The following is a 25,941-nucleotide window of genomic DNA, read 5'->3' as shown; positions in this document are numbered from 1 at the left end:
TTAACATTGTAACAATATTGAGTCTTCTATCTCAAGAGAGTATATGTCCCATTTAAGTTTTTTTTTTTTTTATAGTGTCTTTTTTTTTTTTTTTTGAGATGGAGTCTTGCTCTGTGGCCCAGGCTGGAGTGCAGTGGCATGATCTCAGCTCAGTGCAACCTCCACCTCCCAGGTTCAAGCAGTTCTCCTGCCTTAGCCTCCCGAGTAGCTGGGATTACAGGTGCACGCCACCATGCCTGGCTAGTTTTTGTATTTTTAGTAGAGACAAGGTTTCACCCTGTTGTCTAGGCTGGTCTGAAACTCCTGACTTCAAGTGATCCACCCGCCTCAGCTTCCTAAAGTGCTGGAATTACAGGCATGAACCACGGCACTCAGCCCTGAAGGTTTTGATGACCAGAAGTATTTAATTTTGCTTATTCTAGTTTTTGTTTTGTAAATTTTTTAAAAACTTTTAACTAAAAAGTAAACTTTAATGTTGAAAATGCAAACTTGGGAAAGACAGAAAAGATCACACGCAAGGCTGTCACTTCACACTTGGAAGGTGACCTTCCAAGTACCCTTGCACAGTGGCCGGGCAGAGGCGCTCCTCACTTCGGAGACGGGGCGGCGGCCCGGCAGAGGCGCTCCTTACTTCCCAGACAGTGGGGCGGCCGGGCAGAGGCGCTCCTCACTTCCCAGTCAGTTGGGCGGCCGGGCAGAGGCGCTCCTTACTTCCCAGGCGTTGCCAGTTGAGCAGAGGCGCTCCTCACTTTGCGGACTATGGGCAGCTGGGCAGAGGCGCGCCTCACTTCCTGGACAGGGCAGCAGCCTGGCAGAGGCGCTCCTCACTTCCCAGACGGTTGGCAGCTGGGCAGAGGCGCTCCTCACTTCTCGGACTGTGGGCAGCTGGGCAGAGGTGCTCCTCACTTCCCAAACGGGGCGGCGGCGAGGCAGAGGCGCTCCTCACTTCCCAGACAGTTGGCAGCTGAGCAGAGGCGCTCCTCACTTCCCAGTCAGTTGGGCGCCCTGGCAGAGGCGCTCCTCACTTCCCAGGTGGTTGGCAGCTGAGCAGAGGCGCTCTTCACTTTGCGGACTATGAGCAGCTGGGCAGAGGCTCTCCTCACTTCCTGGACAGGGCGGCGCCCTGGCAGAGGCGCTCCTCAGTTCCCAGGTGGTTGGCTGGCTGGGCAGAGGTGCTCCTCACTTCCCAGACAGTTGGCAGCTGAGCGGGGGTGCTCCTCACTTTGTGGACTGTGGGCAGCTGGTCAGAGGCGCTCCTCACTTCCTGGACAGGTTGGCGGCCTGGTAGAGGCACTCTTCACTTCCCATATGGGGCGGCGGCCGGGCAGAGGCGCTCCTCACTTCCCAGGCAGTTGGCTGGCTTGTTTTGTAAATGTTATGGTCACTGCTTTCTTTATCCTGTCTAAGAAATTTATACCTACCCAATGTCGTAAAGCTATTCTCCTATATTTCCTTCTGAAAGTCTTACAGTTTTGTGTTTTATGTTTATGTCTGTGGTCCATCTCAAAATAATTTTTATTTGTAGTGTGTGGTCACAGTTAAGGTTTATGGATTTTTCTATGAATGTCTACTTATTCCAGCAATATTTGTTAGAAAATATTTTTCTAATGGATTATTTTAGTACCTTTGTTGAAAATCAGTTGATGATACAAGTATGATTGTACTTATGAATTCTGCTTGATTCCATTCAACTCTTGGTCTTTCTGAAGGCCAAGACTAAGTAAGTGTTCAACTTAGGGCGTTGAGTGTTCCAATTTTCTTGTTTTTTGTTGCTGTTCTTGTTGTTGTTGTTGTTCATTCTAGGTTCTTTGCATTTCCTTGTAAATTTTTAAGTCACCTTCTTAATTATTATTTTTTAATGTCTACTTGTGTTAAGATTGATATGAATCTTTATATCAAAAATTAACATTGTAACAATATTGAGTCTTCTATCTCAAGAGAGTATATGTCCCATTTAAGTTTTTTTTTTTTTTATAGTGTCTTTTTTTTTTTTTTTTTTGAGATGGAGTCTTGCTCTGTGGCCCAGGCTGGAGTGAAGTGATACAGTCTCCACTAACTGCAACATCTGCCTCCTGGGTTCAAGCAATTCTCCTTCCTCAGCCTCCTGAGTAGCTGAGATTACAGGCACACACCACAACGCCCAGCTAATTTTTGTATTTTTAGTAGAGACGGAGCTTCACCATGTTGGCCAGGCTGGTCTTGAACTTCTGACCTCAGGTGATCCACCAGCCTCAGCCTCCCAAAGTGCTAGGATTACAGACGTGAGCCACTGCGCCCGGCCAGTAGTGTCTTCTTTGTTGTTACATTTATTCCTAGGTATTTTATGGTTTTTGACATTATGGGTAATGGATTTTTAAAAAATGTTTATTTTCTCATTGTTTGTTGCTAGTATACAAACATACCCTTGATCTTACTAAGTTTACTTACATGCTTTTTCTTTATTTTAATTTCCTCTCTTTCTTTCTTTTCTTTTCTTTTTTCTTTTTTTTTCTTTTGAGACTGAGTCTCGCTGTGTCTCCCACTCTGGAGTGCAGTGGCACCATCTCGGCTCACTGCAGCCTCCGCCTCCCAGGTTCAAGCAGTTCTCCTGCTTCAGCCCCCCAGTAGCTGGGATTAAAGGCACACACCTTCACGCCTGGCTAATTTTTACATTTTTAGTAGAGGTGGAGTTTCACCATGTTGGCCAGGCTGATCTCAAACTTCTGACCTTAGGTAATCCACCCGCCTCTGGGATTACAGGCGTGAGCCACTGCGCCTGGCCTCTCTCTTTAGTTAGTGATTCCTTAGAATTTGCTATGTAAACAATCATGATATCTACAAATAGGGACAGTTTGACTTTTTTTTTTTACGTTCTTTATGCCGTTTTGTTTCTTTTCTTGCTTTATTGCACTGGCTGGAGAGACCTTCAGTACAGTGCTAAACAGAAGTGATTCTTGCCATGTTGTGGTAGGTGGAATGTTTTTGCCGTTAAGTGTGAAGTTAATAGTGACAGATTGTTTGTTTCAGGTACTGAGCAGTACAGTGAATACACAGGCTATGCCGAGACATATCGTTGGTCCCGGAGCCACGAAGATGGGAGTGAAAGGTAAGTCTGTTTCTGTCTTCAGTATTCCATGACTAAAAACAAAGGAATTTGGGCTTGACCCTCACACACTCTCATTCCCTCTGCTTGTATTTCAGCAAGTGAACTTAAAAAGGAAAAAGAAAAGAAATCAGCATTACAGGTTCATTGTCATTTAAAACACTATTAGCACCTTCCTGTACCAAAGGGAAGAACAGAGAAGATAAAACGAAAAGTCTAAAGCAAAGACAAAGAGGGGCAGAATTCTCTACAGTTCTTTACCTCTGAACTACAATCAGAAGCTGTGGAGGTTAAATTCCGTGTTTAAATCTGAGTAGAATAGGTTCTAATTAGAGCTTAAAGCCTTTGACCAACTTACTAAGTTATATTTAATTTTTCTGTGAAATTAGATAGAGGAAACCTGTGTTGTGACAGTTGACCTAATGCCACAAACCAGTTGATGGCAGAACCTGCAGTGTGGTTTGCTGCTCCTGTCTCCTATTTCTTCTTGAAATATAGTCTTCTACTTTGACAGTCTTGCTTCTAGTTTACCAGAGATAAAATTTTGCAGAAATGCTACCTGAAAGCTTGTGGGATTTTTTGTTTTGTTTTATTTTGTTTGTTATTTGATGAGAAAGCCATTGTGGCAGAAAGAATCAGCTCTTGCCCACGTGCCACAAATTTATTCCTTGTAATGTCTCAAGTCCATCCTCTGCTTTCTTTCTCTTTTTTTTTTTAAAATATGTGGTTGCAACAAACATCTACGTAGATGTTTATTCCTGATAATTATTTACAAACCAGCATGAAGATTTCTATTTTGGTTTTCGGTTTGAAAAGTTGCTTGGCACAGCAATATATGCAAGTTCATAAAGAGATTAAATATTTGGGATTTTACATGTTTCCAAAATTATCATCTCAACCGTTGCTTTCTATTTCCACAGGCAACATGGTATTGTCTGCTTTGATGTCTTTGTTATTTTAAAAATAGTTTCTCACAGTCAGCAATTGAGCACAGTAGGTAGACTGCTGTACTGAATTATTTCACATTTTTGTAACACTTCTTAGGAATTTCCTGGACAGTACATAGTGATGTTACAACCCCAGTGATTTAAAGTGGATCTCTCAAAGCAAAGGAGGAATGAGCTTTTGTCAAGATGCAAATGCCATGTCCTTAGTATTAGAGGAAAACAAAGAACTAGATTCCTTTTGTTTGCCCCCAAATCCTTTAACCTCTGAGACTTACTATAAATGATTTACCTGTTTACACTATGTCATTGTGTTGTCTCTGGGTAATTTTTCATTTTACTCTTTAATATCTGACAGTGCACACTGTATATGCCTCAATCTAAAAATAAAGGGTGTTTCCTTTCTTTTCCTTTCCTTTTGCTCAGACCTGCAGACACTGGTTTGTTTGTTTTGAATATTTTAACACAGCTAAAGTCTTGGCAACCTGACCCCTGAGAGGATTTCATTTGAGCGACTGACTACCTGTTCCTTATCTTTTCTCCCCTTTCCATCCTGTCCCAGGGACGACTGGCAGCGGCGCTGCACTGAAATCGTTGCCATCGATGCTCTTCACTTCAGACGCTACCTCGATCAGTTTGTGCCTGAGAAAATCAGACGCGAGCTGAACAAGGCCAGTAACCTTATTTCTTAGTTCATCCGGCAGCTGTCATCTATTTACTGCCATTTTATTAATGCTGAAATTAATGCTTTCTGGTAATTCTTGCAGTGTCAGTATGTCTGCCCACAGCTCTCCTGATTTAATGGCTGTGTCAGCTTGTACAAGATGTACTTTCCATTTTGTAATTGTTTGATTAGCAGCTAAGGTTGCCAGATAGGCTGTTGCCTAGTTTTAAACCCCACACATGCATTTATCTCATCAAGTACCTTAGCTGCTATGGAACATTATCATTGTAAAACCATATAGAAACGAATGAGCTCTGAAAATTTTTTCTCAGCCCTGCTTAATGACATTTTCTCTACAAAGTATGCTATCAGGGTTAAAACAGAAAAACTGAAAAAGCCAGGTCAAATGTTCTATTTTAGGTAAGATTTATGATGGAATCTATTATTTTCTGTAATACTTAGTGCTGCCTACTATATTCATTTTTTTTCTTTTTTATTGTATTACAGAAATATAAAAATGAGCCATACCTGTTGTTCAGATTTTCAGTATTGGCAACCATAATTAATAAACTCTGTTACACAATAGAGAGCTGATTCTGTTCTCTGGATTTTGGGCTTTCCCAAAACAGCAGAGATTTTCTTTAGTTCCTCAAATTATTCACTCAGTAGAGATTTTCTTTTTTTTTTTCTTTTTGAAATGGAGTTTCACTTTTGTGGCTGAGGCTGGAGTGCAATGGCGTGATCTTAGCTCACTGCAACCTCTGCCTCCCGGGTTCAAGCGATTCTCCCACCTCAGCCTCCCAAGGACTAAGATTACAGGTGCCCACCACCACACCCAGCTAATTTTTGTATTTTTAGTAGAGATGGGGTTTCACTGTGTTAGCCGGCCTGGTCTCGAATTCCTGACTTCAGGCAATCCTGCCAGCCACGGCCTCCCAGAGTGTTGGGATTACAGGCGTGAGCCACTGCGCCCAGCCTAGAGATTTTCTTTATTTCCACAAATTATTCACACAGCCAAGAAGACTGACCCAATTCTGAAGATCAGTGTTTCACTCCCATGAGTAGGATTTGGTTATGAGATTACTAGGATAATGAGGCTTGTGGTTTTACATGGTTATACATGGTGTGCCAGTTCCTACACAGACTTCTGAGAATAATAACAGTGATCTAGACAGACTTTTACTACACTTAAAACTTAGTAGATATTTTGAACATAATTAAGTATCTTATATCCTGATCTATTTGGGAGAATCTAATTTATTGCTGAACATATTCTCGTATGTATAATTTTTTAAATTATTTTAATGTTTAGAGTTCTCAAATTTTATAAAATGTTTGAAGAATAATGCACTATTTTTTAAAGTTGAACTTACATAACAGACATCATTTATTTAAAAATAAAAAGAAAAAGTAATCCCTCAGAAAAGCTATCCAGAATGTCTGGCCTTTGATATATCAACAGTTCTAAAGTTCTCTCCTGCCTGATTCTGAAAGTCAGAGATTTGCCTGTACTGAAGATTATCTTTTTTTTTTTTTTTTTTTTTTTGAAGCAGGGTCTTTTTTGCCTAGGCTGGAGTGCAGTGGCATGCGCGATCACAGCTCACTGCAGACTTTCAACCTCTCTGGGCTCAGGTGATCCTCCCGTCTCAGCCGCCTGAGTAGCCAGGAGTACTAGTGTGCACCACCACACCTGGCTAATTTTTCTTTTATAGATACACCGGGTTTCACCATATTGCCCAGGCCAATTTCAAACTCCTGGGCTCAAGCGATCTTCTCCCGCCTCAGCCTCCCAAAATGCTGGGATTATAGGCATGAACCACAACGCCCTGCCTGAGAAGTACCTTTTACTAGTAATTAGATACATTTTAAATGTAAGCGTATTTTCACTGTTCCAAACTCTTGCCTTAAAGCAGTTGTCCCCAGTGCCATGAAGTTTTTATGATAGAGCGTATCAAGTAGAATCAGTTTTATCTTTAAATTTTCATGAGGTTTTACTTAACTAAACATGTATATGTGAATTTGTCACATGGTCAAGAGGACATTTATATAAGCAGTAGATTGTTGGAGAGAAATATATGAAAAGGAAAGTAGAACCAAAATGTGTGTAGCCATGATTAATACATTGATACAAAGTGAAAGGTTCCCTATTTTATGAATGAAGTCTATACTCCCACATATACTTTTCTGTGAGAACTAGATCATTCACTTTTAGAAGTTATCCTCAATTTTTAAGAAGGTAACTTCAGGCATAGTCTTTTTTAAAATTGCCAGGTCCAGTTGATTCTCTCTGCACTTACTTGTGTATCACCAACCTTCAGTTTGACCATCCTCAGAGACACCAGAAATTTAAAAGATATATGTGAATAGGTTAAGTTAGTTGTAAATATTGGCAACATGGAAGAACATTTATTTATAGAATGTAGAGTCCTCATGAGGGGCATTTGATACTAAGAATGAGTCTTTAAGTAATCTGGCAACAAGAGTTTTATTTCATTGGGAGTTGGCGGCGGTCAGTCACACTGCCTTATGGAAGTGTCTCAGGAATATTTTGTTAAATGACTTGATCGATAATTTAAAAACTTTTTTTTTTTTTTTTGAGACGGAGTTTCACTCTCGTTGCCCTGGCTGGAGTGCAATGGCGCGATCTCAGCTCACTGCAACCTCCGCCTCCCGGGTACAAGTGATTCTCCTGCCTCAGCCTCCCAAGTAGCTGAGACCAGAGGCACGCACCACCACGCCAGGCTAATTTTTGTATTTTTAATGGAGAGGGAATTTCATCACGTTGGCCAGTTTTGTCTCCAACTCCTGACCTCAGGTGATCCGCCCATCTCAGCCTCCCAAAGTGCTGGGATTACAGGCCTTAGCCACCACGCCTGGCCTAAATAACATCTTAGACAATGTTAATTTAGGTTTTCGAGGTAAACATTTTAGAATTTACATAAGTACATTATCTTAAATCAATCAATATGTCACAAAATGTTATATATTTCCTAAATACTCTTCGAGTGCTCAATAAAGCCTAGTAAGTTGAGTGTCAAATCAAGTTTGGGACAGATGAAGCCATATGAAGCAGAGGGGTTCATTTTTAATGTATAGTGATGCAGGTGTACATTCATTTTCCACCTGCAATTATTCATGTCACTTATTCATGTCAATAAAGTCTAGTTTATAATTCATAAAAGATTCCTTTCAGTCAAATGCAGGTGGAATTTTTTTTTTTTTTTCAAATTATACAGATAACAATAGTAAATGATTGCTTACTCTGTATGAGGCATTCTACTTAGCACTTTAAATGCAGTGTCTGATTTAGTCCTAACCACTCAGGGAGGCATAACTATTTTTCTTGTCTCTAATTTAGAGACAGTGAGCTCACTTCTTAGGAAGTTGAGTAATTTGTTGCAGGCCAGGTCACATAGCTGGTCAGTGACCAAACCAGAGCTCAAATCCAGGCTCCCCTGACTTCAAGTCTTTTTTTTTTTTTTTTTGAGATGGAGTTTCTCTATTGTTGCCCAGACTGGAGTGCAATGGCATGATCTCGGCTCACTGGAACCTCCGCCTCCCGGGTTCAATCAATTCTTCTGCCTCAGCCTCCCGAGTAGCTGGGATTACAAGCATGCACTACCACACCCGGCTATTTTTGTGTGTTTAATAGACACAGGGTTTCTCCACTTTGGTCAGGCTCATCTCAAACTCCCAACCTCAGATAATCTGTGCACTTCGGCCTCCCAAAGTTTTGGGATTACAGGCATGAGGCATTGCGCCCAGCCAAATCATTTTTTAAAAATGTAAGTCCTCCACATAGAGACTACTATAACTAGGTCTGACCTTCTAGACTTTTTATGGTTCAAACTTAAATAATTGAGAATATTTCTGCTTTTGGAATAGTCTCCTACCTGCTTATGCCTGAATCACTCTTCTTTTGTGGTCATAAACTTCTGCTGTGAGCAAGGTACCTGTTAAATGCTTTTCTCAATATGCTTTTCTGTTTGATGCACTTTTTCAAGGAAATTTGAGGGTTCCCTGCTATTTTTCAAATTCCTGTGAGACAAGGAAATACCTCGAGTGTAATAGAGCCTATCAACACTTGGACTAACTTTAAGAAAGCACCTAGTTCAGAGCCTGGCACATGGGAAGGCATCTGATAAATGTGTGTTCTTTTATTCACTGATATATTCCAAAAAATGTGTTCTGTTAGCAAATAATTAGTTTTTTAATTCTTTCACTGAAAAAGGAAAAAGCAGTAAATGATTTTGTTAAATGTCATTGGCAACTTAATTAGAAATTAATCCAAACAACTTTAGGCCTTCTAAATTAAAGCATTTGTCCCTTACTAATTACATTTACCTATTAAAATTGACTTAAGAATTTTGGTTATGAGCAGCAGGAATCTCACATAAACTGACAGCACAACTTGGAGACAATGTTTAATATTTTGTATCTCATGTTTTGCAAACTGTTTTAGAGCAGAAGTCTGTGTGAAATCACTTTAGAGATGACTTGCACAATTCTACTTGTGTGTGTATGCATGCCAGAGAGAAAGGAGGAAAAGAAAAAAACCCACATTTTTCTAAGTGAAAAAGCAGTAAGACCAGTTTTCACCGTCAGAATTCAGTATGGATCTCTGACCTCTGGGGACCTGTTTGCTACTTTTAAGCATTACTCACCAGTTAATAATTGAAAAGCCAATCCTACAAAGTGCTTTCCAGGCCTCTGGAAAAGGTCTGCTCCGGTCCAGGCTCCGCCGGTCTTACTGGACCCACTTCATGACCTGCAAGTAGAGTTGGTTTTTAAAGGAGGGAACCAGTCTCCTTTTATCTGACTGATACTGTGAAGCAATGTTTAATCCTGTGAGAGATCAGCTGGGTATCATTCTAAAGGAGAATTATCTTAGGATTAGAAAGATTTATGACTTCATCTTGTAAAAGTGGCAAATAGCACTGCAAGAGAAGAAAGAAACCACCTGTGAAAAGTTGTATTTGCCATGTTAGGTAGGATTTTAGGTAGGATTAAGTAATGAGTATGTTTTGTGGAGCTTTCTGAATCTGAAGTTGAACAAGGTGGAGAGATAGAAATCATCCCTATTTACCTTTTTAAAAACTTGATCTGTTTGTTGATGTTTTTGTTGTTGTTCACCACCATATTTGGAATAGGTCTGTTATTAAACCAAAGCTTGATAACAAAACCAGTCAATATTTGCTGCTGATATTTCTAAGAAATTGAGCATCTGAGCACTTATAATCGTTTCATAAAATATGTGTCACTTTACTTTTCAAGAATGTTCCAAATGTATCATTTGTAGTGGGTTTTCCCTTAAGTTTCCCAACATATAGAATCAGAATAACAATTAAATACATATCCCAATCTTGGATTTTATACATCAGGAAACTAAGATCTGCATACTTCTTTCATTTTATTTTGCATTTTAGAATAGCAAAAACAATGTATTAATGTTATAATTATTTTAGAGATAAAGTCTAATCCCAGCTACTCGGGAGGCTGAGACAGGAGAATCGCTTGAACCTGGGAGGTGGAGGTTGCAGTGAGCTGGGATCACACCACTGTACCCAACCTGGGCATTAGAGCCAGACTCCGTCTCAAAAAAAAAAAAAAAAAAAGTCGTAAGAAATCACAGAATACTAAAAACCTCAGAAAATCAGTATCAATATCTACTCTGTATTAAGTTAAAGAAGTATAGTAGATTGATTTCATATAAATGAGCAACTCTTTAGGAACAATAATTATTAAATTATTCTAACAAATAGAATAATGTATTTACATGATAATGAAAGAAATCTTTTAAGTAAAATCATGCATCACTTAAAGATGGAGATACGTTCTGAGAAGTAGTCACTGTGCACATATCACAGAGTACTTACACAACCTAAGTGGTATAGCCTGCTACTCACCTAGGCTGGATGGTATGGCCTATTGCTCCTAGACTGCAAACCAGTAGAGTATGTTACTGTACTGAATACTATAGGCAGTTGTGATGCAATGGTAGGTATTTGTGTCTTAAACATAGGACAGGTACTATGAAAATATGGTATTTTAATCTTATGGGACCATCATCGTGTTTGTGCTTCATTGTTGACTGCAACATCACTATGCAGCACGTAACTGTCTATCTGCTTGGGCCTGCTAAAATTGATATTGAAGCCAAAGATCTTACTTAAGTGTGCATGTGCACATTTGTGCCAGACTATTCCCCTGGATACCATTTATTTCCTGGGCCTCATTTTGGGCCTGTAGACTCTTATACCAGTTTCGTTTGGTCTCTTTTCCATTTTCTTTCCTTCTTTCCTACATCTTTATCATTACCATTTCCTGATTGGTCTCTGGTTTTTAACTCTAGGTACCAATATTTTCATCTTGCTTCTCAACACACCCCTTTGCGACCTTCAGGACTCCCAAATTACCTTTATGTTCCCTGTCTTCTTCCCTTCCCATCAAAACTCATTCCAAGATAGGGTTGTTCATTGGTATCTTCTGCTTACTATCCTGAGGTCTCAGTGCTTCCTTTTTCTTTTCCCCCTTCTGAGTTGTTTATTAGTAAAAATAAATTGCTCTGTCATTGCAGAATATCAGGCCAGGGTATGGCCAGAGTTCAAGCTGGCTTTCTTTTACCCTTGCAGCTCTCTGATCAGTCTTCTCAAGTATTCTTGCTCTGGGTGAGGGAAAACAAACGCATATGCCAGTATAGAGCTCTTGAGAATTCCTAGTGCCTCTCTCTATGGAGTGAGAACTTGGCAACTCTTTTGAGGCCTCTATCCTTATCTGATCTTTGTTTCTTTACCAAAGGAGTTCAATTCCTACTCATTAAAGGAAAGGTGCCCTGATTCAAGGCTCTGCCCTGATCTCCAGCGCTTAAGGTATCCTTCTTCCTAGAAAAGGGAGAAGCCTGGGCTGACCTTCCAGAGAGGGCTCCGGGCAGCATACTACCGCTGTCTTATTTTTGACCTTACAAATGCTTGCTTCTTAACAGAATAAAATAATTTTGTATTTAATCGTTATAACCAGTTATTCTAATTTCTATGTAATTTTATCATTTAATTTTTATCTGATTAATATTTTTTGGTGGCAGGGATGGGGGATAGAGTCTCACTGTCACCCAGGCTGGAGTGTGGTGGCGCCATCATAACTCACTGCAGCCTAGACCTCCCGGGCTCAAACAGTCCTCCCACTTCAGCCTCCCAAGTAGGTGAGACCACAGGCATGCACCACTACACCTGGCTAATTTTTTTGTTTTGTAGAGGCAAAGTCTTGCCATATTGCCCAGGCTGGTCTCAAAACTCCAGAGCTCAAGCAATCCTCCCACTTCGGCCTCCCAAAGTGCTGGGGTTATAGCCATGAGCTTTTAAAAATTTGATCTAAACACTGAATGAGGTTTATTTTCAGTTTCATGGTTTGTTTTTATGGCCATTTTTCAAGATAGATAATTTTCCAGGAAAATTTGATAATATTTTATACTAGATTTTGCTTCTAATAATTTAAATGTTTCAAATTCTCAATTATTAGGCTTTAGTTTCACCAAGCTGTTTTTGCACATTGAAGTAAAGTTAACCCAGTTATTTAGACACAGCAGTAAGAAAGAAACTAAAACCATCCTGACAGTATAAAACGCAGAAATGAACTAGGAATCTGAGGAAGCCTCCTTCTCTCTAGGCGTGTTAGAAAATTCTGACATGAAACAAAGTGGCAAAGTTATGTTTATTCTTCCAGAGGGTTTGTTCTCTCCCTTGTTGGTATAATGACACAGACTGTCTTTCAAGAGCCTATTCAAAACAAATGTAGCTCTTAGATTTTTTTGACCTGAAAGAGATTTTCAGAAGCTCCATGCGTCTGACTATGCAGGTAATTTGTGAGTACTTGTGTAAGCTCTGTACTACAGTGTTGAATAATGATCTGGTACCAACTTATAATTAATATCTGTCAGGATTTACAGTCTAGGAGGGTATGGAAGGAATAGCCTTGTTAATCCATCGAGACAGTCTGTAAAATAAATTTTTATACCTTTGTGAAAACTTCAAAGAACAATTTACTACATTTCTGTGTGTGGGTTTCATAGAAGCATCTTTCTTTATCCTTGGTTTTTCTCTGGGAACGTTTGTCAAGATCATTCTTTTAATTGTATTTGCTATTATATGTAAGCTATATTTTAGGCTTTGTTTGGAACTTGAGAACCCAGGGAAGTTTTGCTTTGTTGTTATATTAAACCTGTTATAGTCTGATCACTTCAGAAAATAAGAATGTAGAAATAAGGCAGAAAGACCAACTAGTTGACAGCAAAGAGGTGGAAATCAGGAACTCTGGGATCTTACACAATGGTCTTCTCATATAGAAAATGAGCTGTTCATTTAATTAATACTTAGCCAGCATCCTCAGAATATATTTTACTTTTCTCAGATTACTGGCAAATTTTTAAATATTCTAGCTTAAAACAGAGCTGTGAAACTAGAGAATCTTAGAGCCGAAAGGCATCTTAAAGGTTATTTCATAACCAGGTGTAGGAATCCCTTCTATAGACAGTTGCTTGCTCTTTGTTACGTATTTCAGTAGCAGGAAGCACATTTATTAATCTAGTCTCCATAACTCAGAGAGAGAATGCTGAGGAGGCATAATAGTGACCCTTTGCCTGATGAAAAGAATAGTGATTAAAGCCTTCAAACAAAAAGAAAACTGTTCTAACAAGTGCCTTTCTTTTTTGGTGGTTTTTCCTAGTAGTTTATAATTGGGATCCTATTAGTTCTTGAAATATCTCTGCTATTTTCATTTCTGTTTGTTTGAAGTGGAAAAAGAAATTGGGACCTGTATTAGTTTAAGGAATTTTATTTGCTTAGCATTCAAACAAATAAATATTAGAATTTATCATTTCTTAGTCTCTTCCTTGCATAATCCCAGGTTTTTCTCTCCCTTCTTCCTTCTTTGTTTTTCCCTCTATTTTGGCCCCTATGGGAAAAAAAAAATGAGAAGTTGAACATAAGCTTAATACTGGACACCGATCCTAGTACATTAGTCAGAAACACTGTTAGTGTCTAGGCACTCACAAGCTTTGATATTTCTTTTATCCTGCAGGCTTACTGTGGATTTCTCCGTCCTGGAATTTCTTCAGAGAATCTTTCTGCAGTGGCCACAGGAAACTGGGGCTGTGGTGCCTTTGGGGGTGATGCCAGGTTAAAAGGTAAGTTGTTGTAGAGAAGGATAAAAGCATTCTGACCACGAAAAAACGTTAAAGCCACATTGCTAATGTCCTGTCATGAGACCACAAAAATCTAAGAGAAAAGAAAAAGGAATATTTAACACTATTTTCTTTTTTCCTATTATGTTTAAAGTAATTCTTATTTTAATTTATCATTTTCCTGCAAAGGTTGCTTATCACTTTGATCACCCAGGACACAGTATTTCATTGAATATTGAAAGGTTGGCAGGGGGAGAAAAGCATATAATGACTGTGAAGTTTCAAACCTGAGCTTGCACTCAAGCACTTCCCTTCACTGGAGTGATTTTTATGGACAGTTATTTCATTGACTCATTCATCCACCAAACTTAATAGCACCTCTGCCACTTTCTAGGCATAGTGGTAGGCTCTGAGAATACAAAGATGGAGAAGATGTGATGCTTGCTTTGGAATTCACAGTCCAGCATATGAGAGAGAGGCAGTATGAGACCGATGCAGTACACGGGAATGAGTGCTGTAGTGGAGGCCCACGGGGCTATGGGAGCACAGCCTGGGAGAGTTGCATGAATGGCACAGATAGGAGGCATCTGGATGTCCAAGAAGCAGAAACAGTTCTTATGTGTTATTGTTTGTGGTAGGAAATTCACAAAACCCGATCAACAAAGCTATTGGCCATTTATTACGTTGACATTTTTTCGAAGTATCAGTTACAGAAAATAATACTATGTCATTACTTAGGATGATTACTTTTCCATTTCATCCCAACTGATCTGACACCACCTGGTTGTACTGCATTGCAAATGACACCAACTACCTGGAGTAATTGCAGATCTTGCCTATTGAGGACAGAGTCCACAAGATTGCCCCCACTTCAGACTCCATCCACAAGTTTCAGGGGGATTCCCAGGCCATTCACATTTCTGTCCAGCTGGTTGCTGTTCCAGGAGGTTCCCATGTCCCCACCTCAGGTTTGATAATTCACTAGAAGGACTCACAGAACTCAGAAAAAAGTCCTGTCCTTACCATGACAGTTTTATTGTAAAGGAAACACATAAAGCGAAGCCTAGAAGGGAAAGCAGAGCTTCTACAACCCTTCCCCTTAGTGTCAGGGCACCCCACTCTCCCGGCACATCAGTCTGTACACCAGTCAGGAGGCTGCACTGACCTTTGGTGACCAAAGATTTCATTGAAGTCTCATTCCATAGGCATGATTGATTAAATCATTGGCCACATGATTGAGCTCGGTCTCTGCCCTCCCCTGACTCCCGGGAGTGCAGTGTGAATCACCTCATTAGCAGAACAAAAGCACCAGCACTCAGGAAATTCCAAGGGTTTTTGAAGCTTCTACCAGGAACCCAAGATGGCACGCCAGAAAAATTCTTTGTTATACCACAGTTAACAAAGTAAAGCAGACATAAAACAGCCAGCTGGCCTTAATAGCCGAACTATATTTAGATAAAATTCATCTCTTTGGGAATGCTTGAGTCTGTCATAATGTAACTGCCTTTCCCCTCATCAGTAAAATGCTTCTTAATATTTTTATAAAAATGACACATTTATTATTTCTTTTAAATCCAGAAAAATACCATGAAGTGTATAAAAATCACCAGAATTCACTGTCAGCATTTGGTGGCCATCCTTCAGGTCATCTCTGTGGCAATCTGTGTAACTGTTGATGAGGTGACAGCCTCTATTCTATTCTACAGCCTCCTCCTTTTAGAAAGTCTGCAGTCTCATGGATAGTTTTCAACTATCCGTCTAACAAACGTAGATCTACTGAGTACTCAGCATTTGTTAGTGGCTACACAGTATTCTATTGTATGCATATATGTATCATAATTTATTTCACAGATTCTCCATTCACAGTTTGTTTTCATTATAAGCAGTACTACAGTGTGTAGTACAATTATATATATATAATGTGTAATTAAGGTAAATTTCTAGAGGTGAGATTAATGACTCAAAGAATATGTATACTTCATTTTGATCCTTGTAGATTGCACTCTGAAAGGTGATATCAATTCCCGTTGTCTTCCTCACATGAACAGCATCACCACGACAGGACTTTGTCATTCTTTTTCATTTCTTTGAGGTTCAACAGTGTTCATGTTTATTGGCCATTTGTTTGTTTTGTGAATTGCTTTTTCATGCCTTCTGCCCATTCATCTCTTTGGGAGTAGTTTGATTTTATCACTGGCTAATAATAACTCTTTGTATGTTAAAACATATTAATTGTTTAACTGTTATATGTTACAAACATTTTTCTGCTTCATTTATTTCAACTAATTAGGCTGAAGTTACTGAGTTAGCTTTTATGTGTTCACATTTTTGTGGTGTGCTTGTAAAGATCTTTCCTGTCCCTTTATGCTAAAGACTTTCACCTACATTTTCTTCAAATTCAAAGACAAAAACTGCATGGTACTATTTTCAGTGTTTGAGGAAACCTGTTTTTCAGTCTGGGCTTATTGATCTTAAGACAGACACTTTTTTCCTGTCTTTCTCTTAAGTAAAATGAATGACTAGATTCAAGTCATCAATCCAGAAGCTAGGTCTGCAGTAAGCCATGGTCATTTGTGATAGACAGTTTGGAAAGCTTTATAAATGTGTTCACTTCTTTTCCTTTTTTCTTTTTTTCTGGCTTAAAAGCCTTTCAGACTGCAGCTGTGCCTGCTCTGGTGCCTATCAAGCATAGTAGTCAAAGATTTCCATTATATAATTCGTTTCCTCAACCATTGAGATTTAAATTTTGGAGTAACTGTGACATTTCCCTCCCCTTCATTAGCCTAAATACTCATTAAAAATTAAGAATGAGTCATAATGTCCTTCAGTGGGGAATTGGTTACTAAAACTATGATGCTAAAAAAAAAGAAATTATGGTACATTTATACAGTAAAAGATTATGCTTCCTTTAAAAACCATTATAGAAATGTATCTGTTGACAGGGAAAGATGGTTTTGGAATATTGACAAATGGGAGAAATACACAATGTATGCCATATAAACCATTTTGAAATTAAATTATGGATATAAAATATCACACACAAATTTGAGGTTCTCTATATTTATCTGTTTATGTGCCGAGACTAACTATGGTTCGTCTCTAGTGGGTGACACTTTTTGTTTTGTTTTGTTGGGGTTTTTTCATTTTTTATTTTTAGTAGAGATGGGGTTTCACTATGTTGCCCAGGCTGGTCTTAAACTCCTGAGCTCAAGGGATCCTCCCACCTTGACCTCCCAAAGTGTGATTATACTTGTGAGCCACCACACCTGGTCAGTGATGTTTTATACTTTATTTTTAATCTGCATCTTTTTTATTGTGAGCATATATTGTTTTTGTAACAAAAAATCTTATAAAAAACGTTCATGGTGGGTAACATGGGCAGGTATAAATCCTTAAACTTGTATTTCTTTAATTGTTAATAGAAAGAAGGCTAAGCTGAGCACGATGGTTTGTGCCTATAGTCCCAGCTACTGAGGAGGCTGAGGTGGGAGGAATGCTCGAGCCCTGAAGTTCACGGTCAGCCTGGGCAACATAGTAAGACCACATCTCTTACAAAAAAAGAAAATTATAAAAGAAAGAAGGCAAAAAATATTTTTTTTATTTTGAGACGGAGTCTTGCACTGTCACCCGGGCTGGAGTGCAGTGGCGCTATCTCGGCTCACTGCAGCCTCCACCTCCTGGATTCAAGCAGGTCTGCCTCAGCCTCCTGAGTAGCTGGGATTACAGGCACCTGCCACCACGCCCAGCTAATTTTTTGTATTTTTAGTAGAGATGGGGTTTCACCATGTTGGCCAGGCTGGTCTCAGACTCCTGACCTCATGATTCACCCGCCTCAGCTTCCAAAGTGCTGGGATTACAGGCATGAGCCACTGCACCTGGCCAGCAAAATATTTTTAATATGCTTGTTACTTAATTGTATATGAGTTTTGTGTTTTACCACACTTCATTTGTTTGTTTGTGTAAGATACAGGGTCTCGTTGTGTCACCCAGGCTAGAGTGCAATGACGTGATCATAGCTCACTGCAGCCTCGACCTCCTGGGCTCAAGGGATCCTCCTGCTTCAGCCTCCCAAGTAGCTGGGACTGCAGGCATGCGCTGCCATGCCCAGCCTCACAATTAGTTTTGAACTACTTTAATTATACATTACTTTGACAACTGTTAAGAGAACATTTTAAATATATTAGTTCATTCAATAGACAGTTTACTAACAACCTTCTTCCTCAGGCAGCCAGTGGCCTTAGGAGCCAGAGGCTAGGAGAGAAAGGACTAGGGGGAAATGGAGGGGCTTTGGACCTGGCTCCAGCAGCAGCCAGTGGCCTCCTGCGTGCCTGTGCCACCGAAGGGGCTCCCTGTGGCCTCCTGCCTGACCTGCATCTTTCTGAGCACCTTGTGGAAGTGTATGTGAAAGCTTTTGAGCCAGTGCAAGCTCTACTTATTTCTGGTGCTCCTAACTGCTCCAAAGTGACCCCCTAGTTCATAGTTGACTTTTAACATTTCATTGAAGTTTTAGCTGATTTATTCCTACCCATTTGTGTGGTGACCACCTCTTTCTCCTGTTACTTTCAAAAATAAAACAGTTCATGTATTTTATCTTCTCAGAGGAGTTTGTCACCCTTTGGTTGCCTCAAAAACTCAGCTCTCCTATAAACTCAGAAAAAGTTACAATTTTGGCCTTTTCTCATGGTTGGAGTTTTTTAACTTTCTACATCTCGTCTCAGCAGAGATGTTTGCGTGGGAGGGCTTCTGCTTCAAATGTACCACCAGACCCGAGGCACCCATGAGAATTTTAGGAGATAACTTAAAATTTTCTTAATGGTTAGTTTGTTAAAAATTTTGCTTTTATCTCTTGTCTAATTTTATTGCATTGTAATCAAAGAATGTAGATAATACTATTTCTACTTTTTGGAGTTTCTCGAACTTCTCTTTATGACCTAACATAGTCAGTTATTGCAGACATGTTGACACTTGGAAAGGTGTCTCTGAAAGGTATAAGACTTACTGTTTTGTTGTAAGATTCTATACCTTTTAGGTCAGACTCTATCCTTCTGACTTTACTTGCTTATTTTGTGAAGGAATTGAGTTCTTCTTTAACATTCCTTCTTCTGTTGTGTTTTTGTAAATTTCTCCTAGCATTTCCTTTGGTGTTTACTTATAAGTTTGTCCAGCTTGCCTTATTTCTTTGTTGTTTTTGTTCTGTTTTGTTTTGTTTTAGGTGCTTAGCAGCCTAAAGCTGTAGTTTTTAGTTTCTCTCTCTAGCGATAAGCGGAAAAGAGGGATGAGGAAAGGGCTTTACTGGCCCAATCAGAAACAGAAACTGAGAACCCATGACTGTATTCTCTCCCTTGGACTCCCCTGTATATGTTACCTGACCTGTAAACAAGTATGCCATTGCCAGTTTACTATCATTAAAAGGTGTCTTGTTGCATTTTTTGCATTTTCTTTTCTATCCCCATTCCCTACCTTCAGTACCTAAAAGTGACTTGCAAATAAAATATGCTCAATGAATTTCTATTTAATAAATTTATTCAGTGGCTTCTGTGTGCCTTTAATTAATCTTAGGCTTTGCACATTTTTCTATAACTGTCTGTCTGTACCTGGCTAATTACTTCTGTCCCTTGTAAGGTTCTACTCCAGTGGTAACTACTCCAGAAAGACCCTCATTCCCTTCCACCAAAAAAGTTCTGTATTAGGATTCTTTTGGTTGAAAGAGACACTAATGTAGCTTATGCCTTCCACCTAAAAGGGTACTGTTGCTTGACGTGGCTGAGCAAAGCAGGGTAGAGTTGACCTCAAGTATGAGTCCATCCTAGAATCAGGCTCTCCCTCTGTTTGTGTTCATTCCTCTCCTGCCTGCTTCTTTCAATATAAATGGCCTCATTTTCATCTGTCTCCTTCACATTATCTCTGACTGGCAGTAACCAGGACCAAATAATTCCAGTCTTGCAACCCTGCAGTTGAGTGACCCAAGAAGAAAGGAGGACCCTTTAGTTTTAAAATGCCACAAAAATACTCTAATTTGACCAACTGGGATTACTTCTCATCCCTTGAACCAAGTTGTTAGAGCCAAGGAGTCAAGAAACACAAGATACATCCCCTAATGAGATTTAAAGGATTTCTAATTTATTTCCATGACTTATGTATATTAAGTGAAATGTTTCTGGGATATAAAAACTTTTTATAAATTTCTTTCAGACGTTATGTCCATTTATTTATATCAAACTTAAATACTAATATTACTAGTTATTTTGTAATTTTGGAATCAAGATAAACTCCAGAAAGATGATTTCTCTAGAAAAAGAATCTAGACGGTACTGATGTCATTTTCTGACATGCTATGGTTGGCCTACACTAGCCCTTTGACTGAGCTTTATAGGAAGTGTGGTTATGGAGTTGGGGAAGGGGTGACTTCCAACCAAAAATGGAAGGTAGGAGTATAGAGCATTGGATCAGGTCACCTCAGTTTGTCTACCACAGGCTCCTCCTCACTTTGCTTTCTTCTGCCAGAACAGATCACTCTCTCTTGGTCTCTCCCAGCCTTGCTCAGGAAGATTACTTTCTTAACATTTCTGTGTTATCCTTTTTTGTGGCCCCAGTGCTGAGAATGGGGTCTTGCATGATAATGTGTATTCAAAGGTGTCTGGAGCAAGTATGTATTTCTTACAGGTTGAGTATCCCAAATCTGAAAATCCAAAATTCAAAATGCTCCAAAATTCACCAAAAGTTTTTGAGTGCATGATGCTCAAAGATAATGCTCTTTGGAACATTTCAATTTCAGATTTTCAGATTTCGATGCTCAACTGATATTGCAGATATTACCAAAAAAACAAATCCAAAACCAATCTGGTCCCAAGCATTTCAGATGAGGGATACTCAACTTGTGTCAGCACCTCAGATACTGCTGAGTTAGTGGACCTGGAAAATGGCTTTAGGAATTTTTTTTAACTATCCTCAGCTGGGATCAGCCAGGTTTAACAATCACTGCATTTTCTCATATGGTTTGCACAGTTACCCTTCCATTGTTGCCCCACTTTTAAGAATGAGAAACCAAGGTTTATAGATAGCTAATAAACCTGTCCCAAGAGAGCAGCTAGCAAGTGTCAGAACCAACATTCAAACTTGGCCCTGTCTTCCTCAAAAACCAATATGTGTTCATTACTATTGTTGTTATCAGTTGAGAACATATTGAGTGCATACTATGTTCTAGGAATTGTACTAAATATATTCTTTACCTGTATTAGCACACAACAACCTATTTAGGTAAGTTTTCTTTTTTGTCTGTATAGGGGTAACAACTGAGGCATCGAGAGGTAAATTAGCCTTGAGTCATACAGATAGCAAGTGGTAGTGCCAGGATTCAAACCAGGATTGAAGCCCTTGTGTGCTTTTGTTATTTCATCTGTATTGGCTGCAAGCTCTGGATCTGGATCTAGATTTGGGAGTTGCCATTCTAGAAATGGTGGCTGCATTCTTGAAGAGAGAGTGTGTTTAAAGTAGGTGAAAGGACCAAAGATTGAGCCACTAGTAACATCCATAGTGGAAAAGGAGGGAGGGAGTGTCAAGATTTAAAACAGTAGCCAGAGGACAAGACTAATTGGAGAATAAGAGTTGGCCTCCAAGAGTGCTGTGTGGTAGAAACAAGAAGTGAAATGCTTTTGGGACTGGTGAGCAAAGCTGAGCTCTCTGGGTACCCAAAGTGTGAGAGCTCACCAAGTAAGCTCAGTAGAAGGACGTGCGTAGTACTTTCAAATCTACTATTTTGGCCTCCTTGACAGCATGCATTTAAATCGTTTGAATAAAGAATGTAAAGACATTGCTCTGGCTGGCATGTGGTAAGGTCTGCTTGGAGTTGACCAGCATGGATTGCCATAGCAGCCCAGAAGCAGTGGGTGAGGGCATGTGTTCTTGAGTTGGTGTTCCAGTCAGCTCCACCACTTTCTGGCTGTGTGACCTGAGACAAATTATATAATCTTTTGGTGCCTAAATTTCTTTATTTTCAATATGGAAGTAATAATTACCTTGTTGAGTTTTTGTAAGGAATCATGAGGTAGTGTTTGTAAAGCTCCTAGAACGGTGTTCAGTGTGCTGTAAGAGCCCAGTGTTAGCAGTCATTACCAATATTACATGCTGGTGGCCTCACACCACACCTGTGGTGTGAGTATCAATCATCTTACCCATTTTGTGCTTGGTCCATTTGTTGCAACAGGACACTATGAATTGCTTTTTATGTTACTCATATTTATTTATATTTTTTCATAGCTTAACATTGATGCCAAAAAGAAAATTAAAACCAAACTCCCTGCAGGTTAATTTAAGTGATTATTTTGGCACATAGTTGTGCTTTAAGTTAGAATTTGATGTTTTTATATCATACTTGGAATCAGTCCACATACTCTAATAGACTTGTAATTTATTCTCATCTAACTTTTGATGCAAGAGAGTTCACTTAAATCATGAAGCATAATTGTGTAAATTTGCAAAGATCTTGGGGGTGTTGTAGACAAGAAGGCCTGAAGACAGTGATGTTTTAAAATAAACTTTTGTCAGTGTTTACTGATGTATCTAGGATCGAGATTATCTTTCTGGAAATTTCATTTATGTATTTATAGTCTAGCATCCAATGGAGGGAAAACAATCATAATGGTCGTTATGAATTTCTGAACTCTGAAAGAATCTTCAGGGAGCATCTGATTTAACTCCATTGTGTAATTGAGAAAAATGAGGCCCAGAGAGGAACTGGCTAAAGTCACAGAGCTAGATATCTGGCAGAAGGCTGAGGATAGAACTTGGATCTCCTGCCTCCCTGTCCTGACTAGTCTAACACATGCTTATGGTACAATATGTACTCAAATAGAAATGGGTGTGAAATCAAGAATGTAATGTGAATTGGTTTTACTTTTTGATTTTCTCTTAATATAAAATAAATTCTATAAAGAGATAAATTTTAAATGTTTTTATTAATACTTCATTTTCACAAATGGCAAATGACTAGAGATCTAGTAGGAAATAGGATGAAAAAGACTCTTCTTTGGGTCTCTGTCTTTTTTAATAGTAAATACTTAAAGCTAAATTTTCATTTTCACTAAAAGGTAAGCAGTGGTACTTTTTGGTCAAGAAAGATGATGATTCATTAGTTCCCATTTTTATGTGTAGTTTAGGTCAATTAGGAACCTTTTGAAATAGGGTGTATTGAAGCTTTAATGTATGCATAAGTTGGTTGAGCAGTTTTAATTAAAACTTATCTCTATTTTGAAGTTAATTACTTTCAATACTCTGAGATTAATGAGGCATAGTTATGGCACCTCCCATGTTGTGGATACTCAATAAATATTAGTCTGGAAATTAGGACATACTTTGATGGTATTTTAGAATCTTACATATATTATAATGTCATAGATTCTTTCCCAAATCTGGGAAATACTCAACTATATCAAATTTTACTGGTTCAACTTAAAATTTTTTCTTTGCATGTAATTTTTAAAACTGTCTGTTTAAAAATAATTTCAAATTTATAAAAATAAAAATACCTTTATGTATGCATATATATGTATACACCTGCACACAATTTTTTTCTGATTCATTTGAGCCTAACTTACATATACTATGCCTTCTTTTCTAAATACTTCAATGTGTATTTCCTAAGGATAAAATATTCTCTTAAACACATTATAGTTATTAAATTCATAAATGTACACTGATATTTACTCTTTCATCTATATTCCCATTTTGTCAGATGACCTAATAAAGCCCTTTCTAGCCTTTTTCCCTCTAGCGCAGGGTCCAGGGTCAGCTACTGCATTTAGTTGTCATGTTTGTTAGCCTCCTTTTGAATCGAGAATATTTCCGCAGCCTTTCTTTGTCTCTTATGACATTGATGTGTTTAAAGAATACAGTGTTCTTTGAGTTTGTCTGCTGTCTCCTTGTGATGAGGTTAAGGTTATGCATTCTCCGTCAGAATGCTGCGTCAGTGACACTGTCAAGAGGCACTTGATGGCCATCTGACACTACTGGGGATCTTAATTTTGATCACCGTGTCAGGGTGTTGCCCAGTTTCCCCACTGCAGAGTTGAGGGTTTTTTTCCTCCCTTGTAACTAATAAGCAATCTGTAGGAAGACAAAGGCAAAATTTTCCCTAGATTTAGCATATGTTAATGATTCTTGCCTGACCTTTACCACAGTGGTTGCAAAGAAAGGATGTTCCTCTTCTAACACCCCCTCCACACTTAACAGTTAGTCTTTGGCTTTCTCCTGTGGGCAAGAGCTGGCCCTTCTGTTTTTTGTTTCGTTTTATCCATTTGAGCATTTCTTTACTTTCTGGTATAACAAAATATTTTGAGATCATCTTGTACCTTTCTTGTCCAAACTATAGCATTAAGCATTTCTTGAGGAATCTAGTTCCATTTAGGGGGAATGATAGTAGAGACCAAGATCTGGGCGCTAAGTGTGGTCATTGCTACTATGGTGTCTCCCTTTTGACCCTTTTGGCAGACAGAGCTAGGAAATGTATATGTACACATACACACACACACACACAGATACACATATTTTCGACATCATGAGTATACACCAATGCCTTCCATTTCGGTCCATCTCCACACAGTTCTTTTTTGTCTTCCTCCATTCCATGTTTGTGTGTCTCTTCTTCCATAGTGAGACCCCAGTTCCCAGCAGCATCAACACATTTATTCATTTGCTCATTCCTCTAATACAGTTCAAAATAGTTTCAGAGTTGCTTCGCCTCCATTAGTATGGTAAGCAAACCTTGTAAAAAGAGTTAGGAATTCGTTTGCAGTTCTCTTTTTCTGGCCTAAGACCATATATTATGGTCTTACGGACTTAATGTAAGTCATATATTGTCTTCATAAGTTGTTGGGTTTTTTCTTTCTTCCTTTTCTTCGTTTCCCTTCAGTTTAGTTATGTTATTTATTTGAACTAAAATTACGCTCATTTGTTTTAATTTACCTTCAGTTACAGGTTTCTCCCCATTCCTATTCTTAGTATTTTAATTTTAATTTGTAAATATGTAGAATATTAACATGCTCTAAAAAATCAAAACTATAAAAAGATACCCTCTTTGGCCAGACACATTGGCTCACGCCTGTAATCCGCACACTTTGGGAGGCTGAGATGGGCAGATTGCTTGAGGTCAGGAGTTCAAGACCAGCCTGGCCAATATGGTGAAACCGTTTTCTAAAGAGAAAAAATTCTATCTTTACTAAAAATATAGAAATTAGCCGGGTATGGTGGCAGGCTCCTGTAATCCCAGCTACTTGGGAGGCTGAGGCAGGAGAATCTCTTGAATCCGGGAGGCAGAGGTTGCAGTGAGCCGAGATCACACCACTACATTCCAGCGTGGGTGACAGAGCAAGACTCCATCTCAAAAAATATATATACCCTCTTTAATGTTTTAATTTGATTCCCATCTTCCCTTTTATGAAGTAAGAGATCTATAACTAGCAAAAGGGCATTTATCGTAACTATATTCAATTTTATGGTTATTTAAAATAAACCCTATCTACTGAGATTGTAAGGTAACTAAATTTTCGGAAACATACTTCAGGCTCAGTGATTTGTAACTTTGATTCCTGGAGATAGTAGATCTCGATTGTTTTTTCATTCTTATAGTACACCAGAGAGTGACTTTCCAGTGTTTTCAGGAACTCTGCCTCCCGTGCTGCAGTGACCAGTGGAGGTCAGAGTAGAGGAGGGATGCAGGTGCGCTCCTCAGCCCATTTTGAGAGCTCCTGCTGTGGGATTAAGGAGAACATTAGAACCTCCCAAATGTGCCTATACAAAAGACCAGTGGCTGTGTGATAAGACACAGCAATTATATCAAGTAAGCAAACACAAAAATTTTAGTTCCAGATATAGTAGAAGCGAATATAAATACCACCTTAGTCCCATGGTTTGCGGCTTCCATTATTTGTGGTTCAGCAAAGATGCCTGTGTTGGAATTCTATAGTTTGATGATACTCTTGGCAGCATATCTGAAAAGCCACACAACTAGATGATTTATGTCCATCTTGTGTTCCCCATTTCTTTTTATTTCTTTTCTTTTCTTTTCTTTTTTTTTTTTTTT

At 39.0% G+C, this 25,941-nt stretch overlaps 1 protein-coding gene across 8 annotated transcripts in view; it reads left to right on the top strand.

Moving 5' to 3' along the window:
• Positions 1–25,941, top strand: part of PARG (poly (ADP-ribose) glycohydrolase) — a 141,718-nt gene that overhangs the window by 113,339 nt on the left and 2,438 nt on the right. For all 8 annotated transcript variants that reach the window (XR_001007218.1, XM_011990968.1, XM_011990971.1 and 5 more), the window contains 3 exons: positions 3,007–3,085; positions 4,589–4,697; positions 13,763–13,868. Coding sequence is in view for 7 of the 8 variants with exons in the window: in XM_011990968.1 (XP_011846358.1) it covers positions 3,007–3,085; positions 4,589–4,697; positions 13,763–13,868 (294 nt within the window). In the remaining variant the exon portion in view is untranslated. The remainder of the gene's footprint in view (positions 1–3,006; positions 3,086–4,588; positions 4,698–13,762; positions 13,869–25,941) is intronic.

This window comes from Mandrillus leucophaeus, unplaced genomic scaffold, assembly GCF_000951045.1.
Source record: "Mandrillus leucophaeus isolate KB7577 unplaced genomic scaffold, Mleu.le_1.0 Scaffold388, whole genome shotgun sequence".
Lineage (NCBI taxonomy): Eukaryota > Metazoa > Chordata > Mammalia > Primates > Cercopithecidae > Mandrillus > Mandrillus leucophaeus.
The sequence above is the reverse complement of the archived record's forward strand: the minus strand, read 5'-3'. Positions and strand labels throughout refer to the sequence as shown.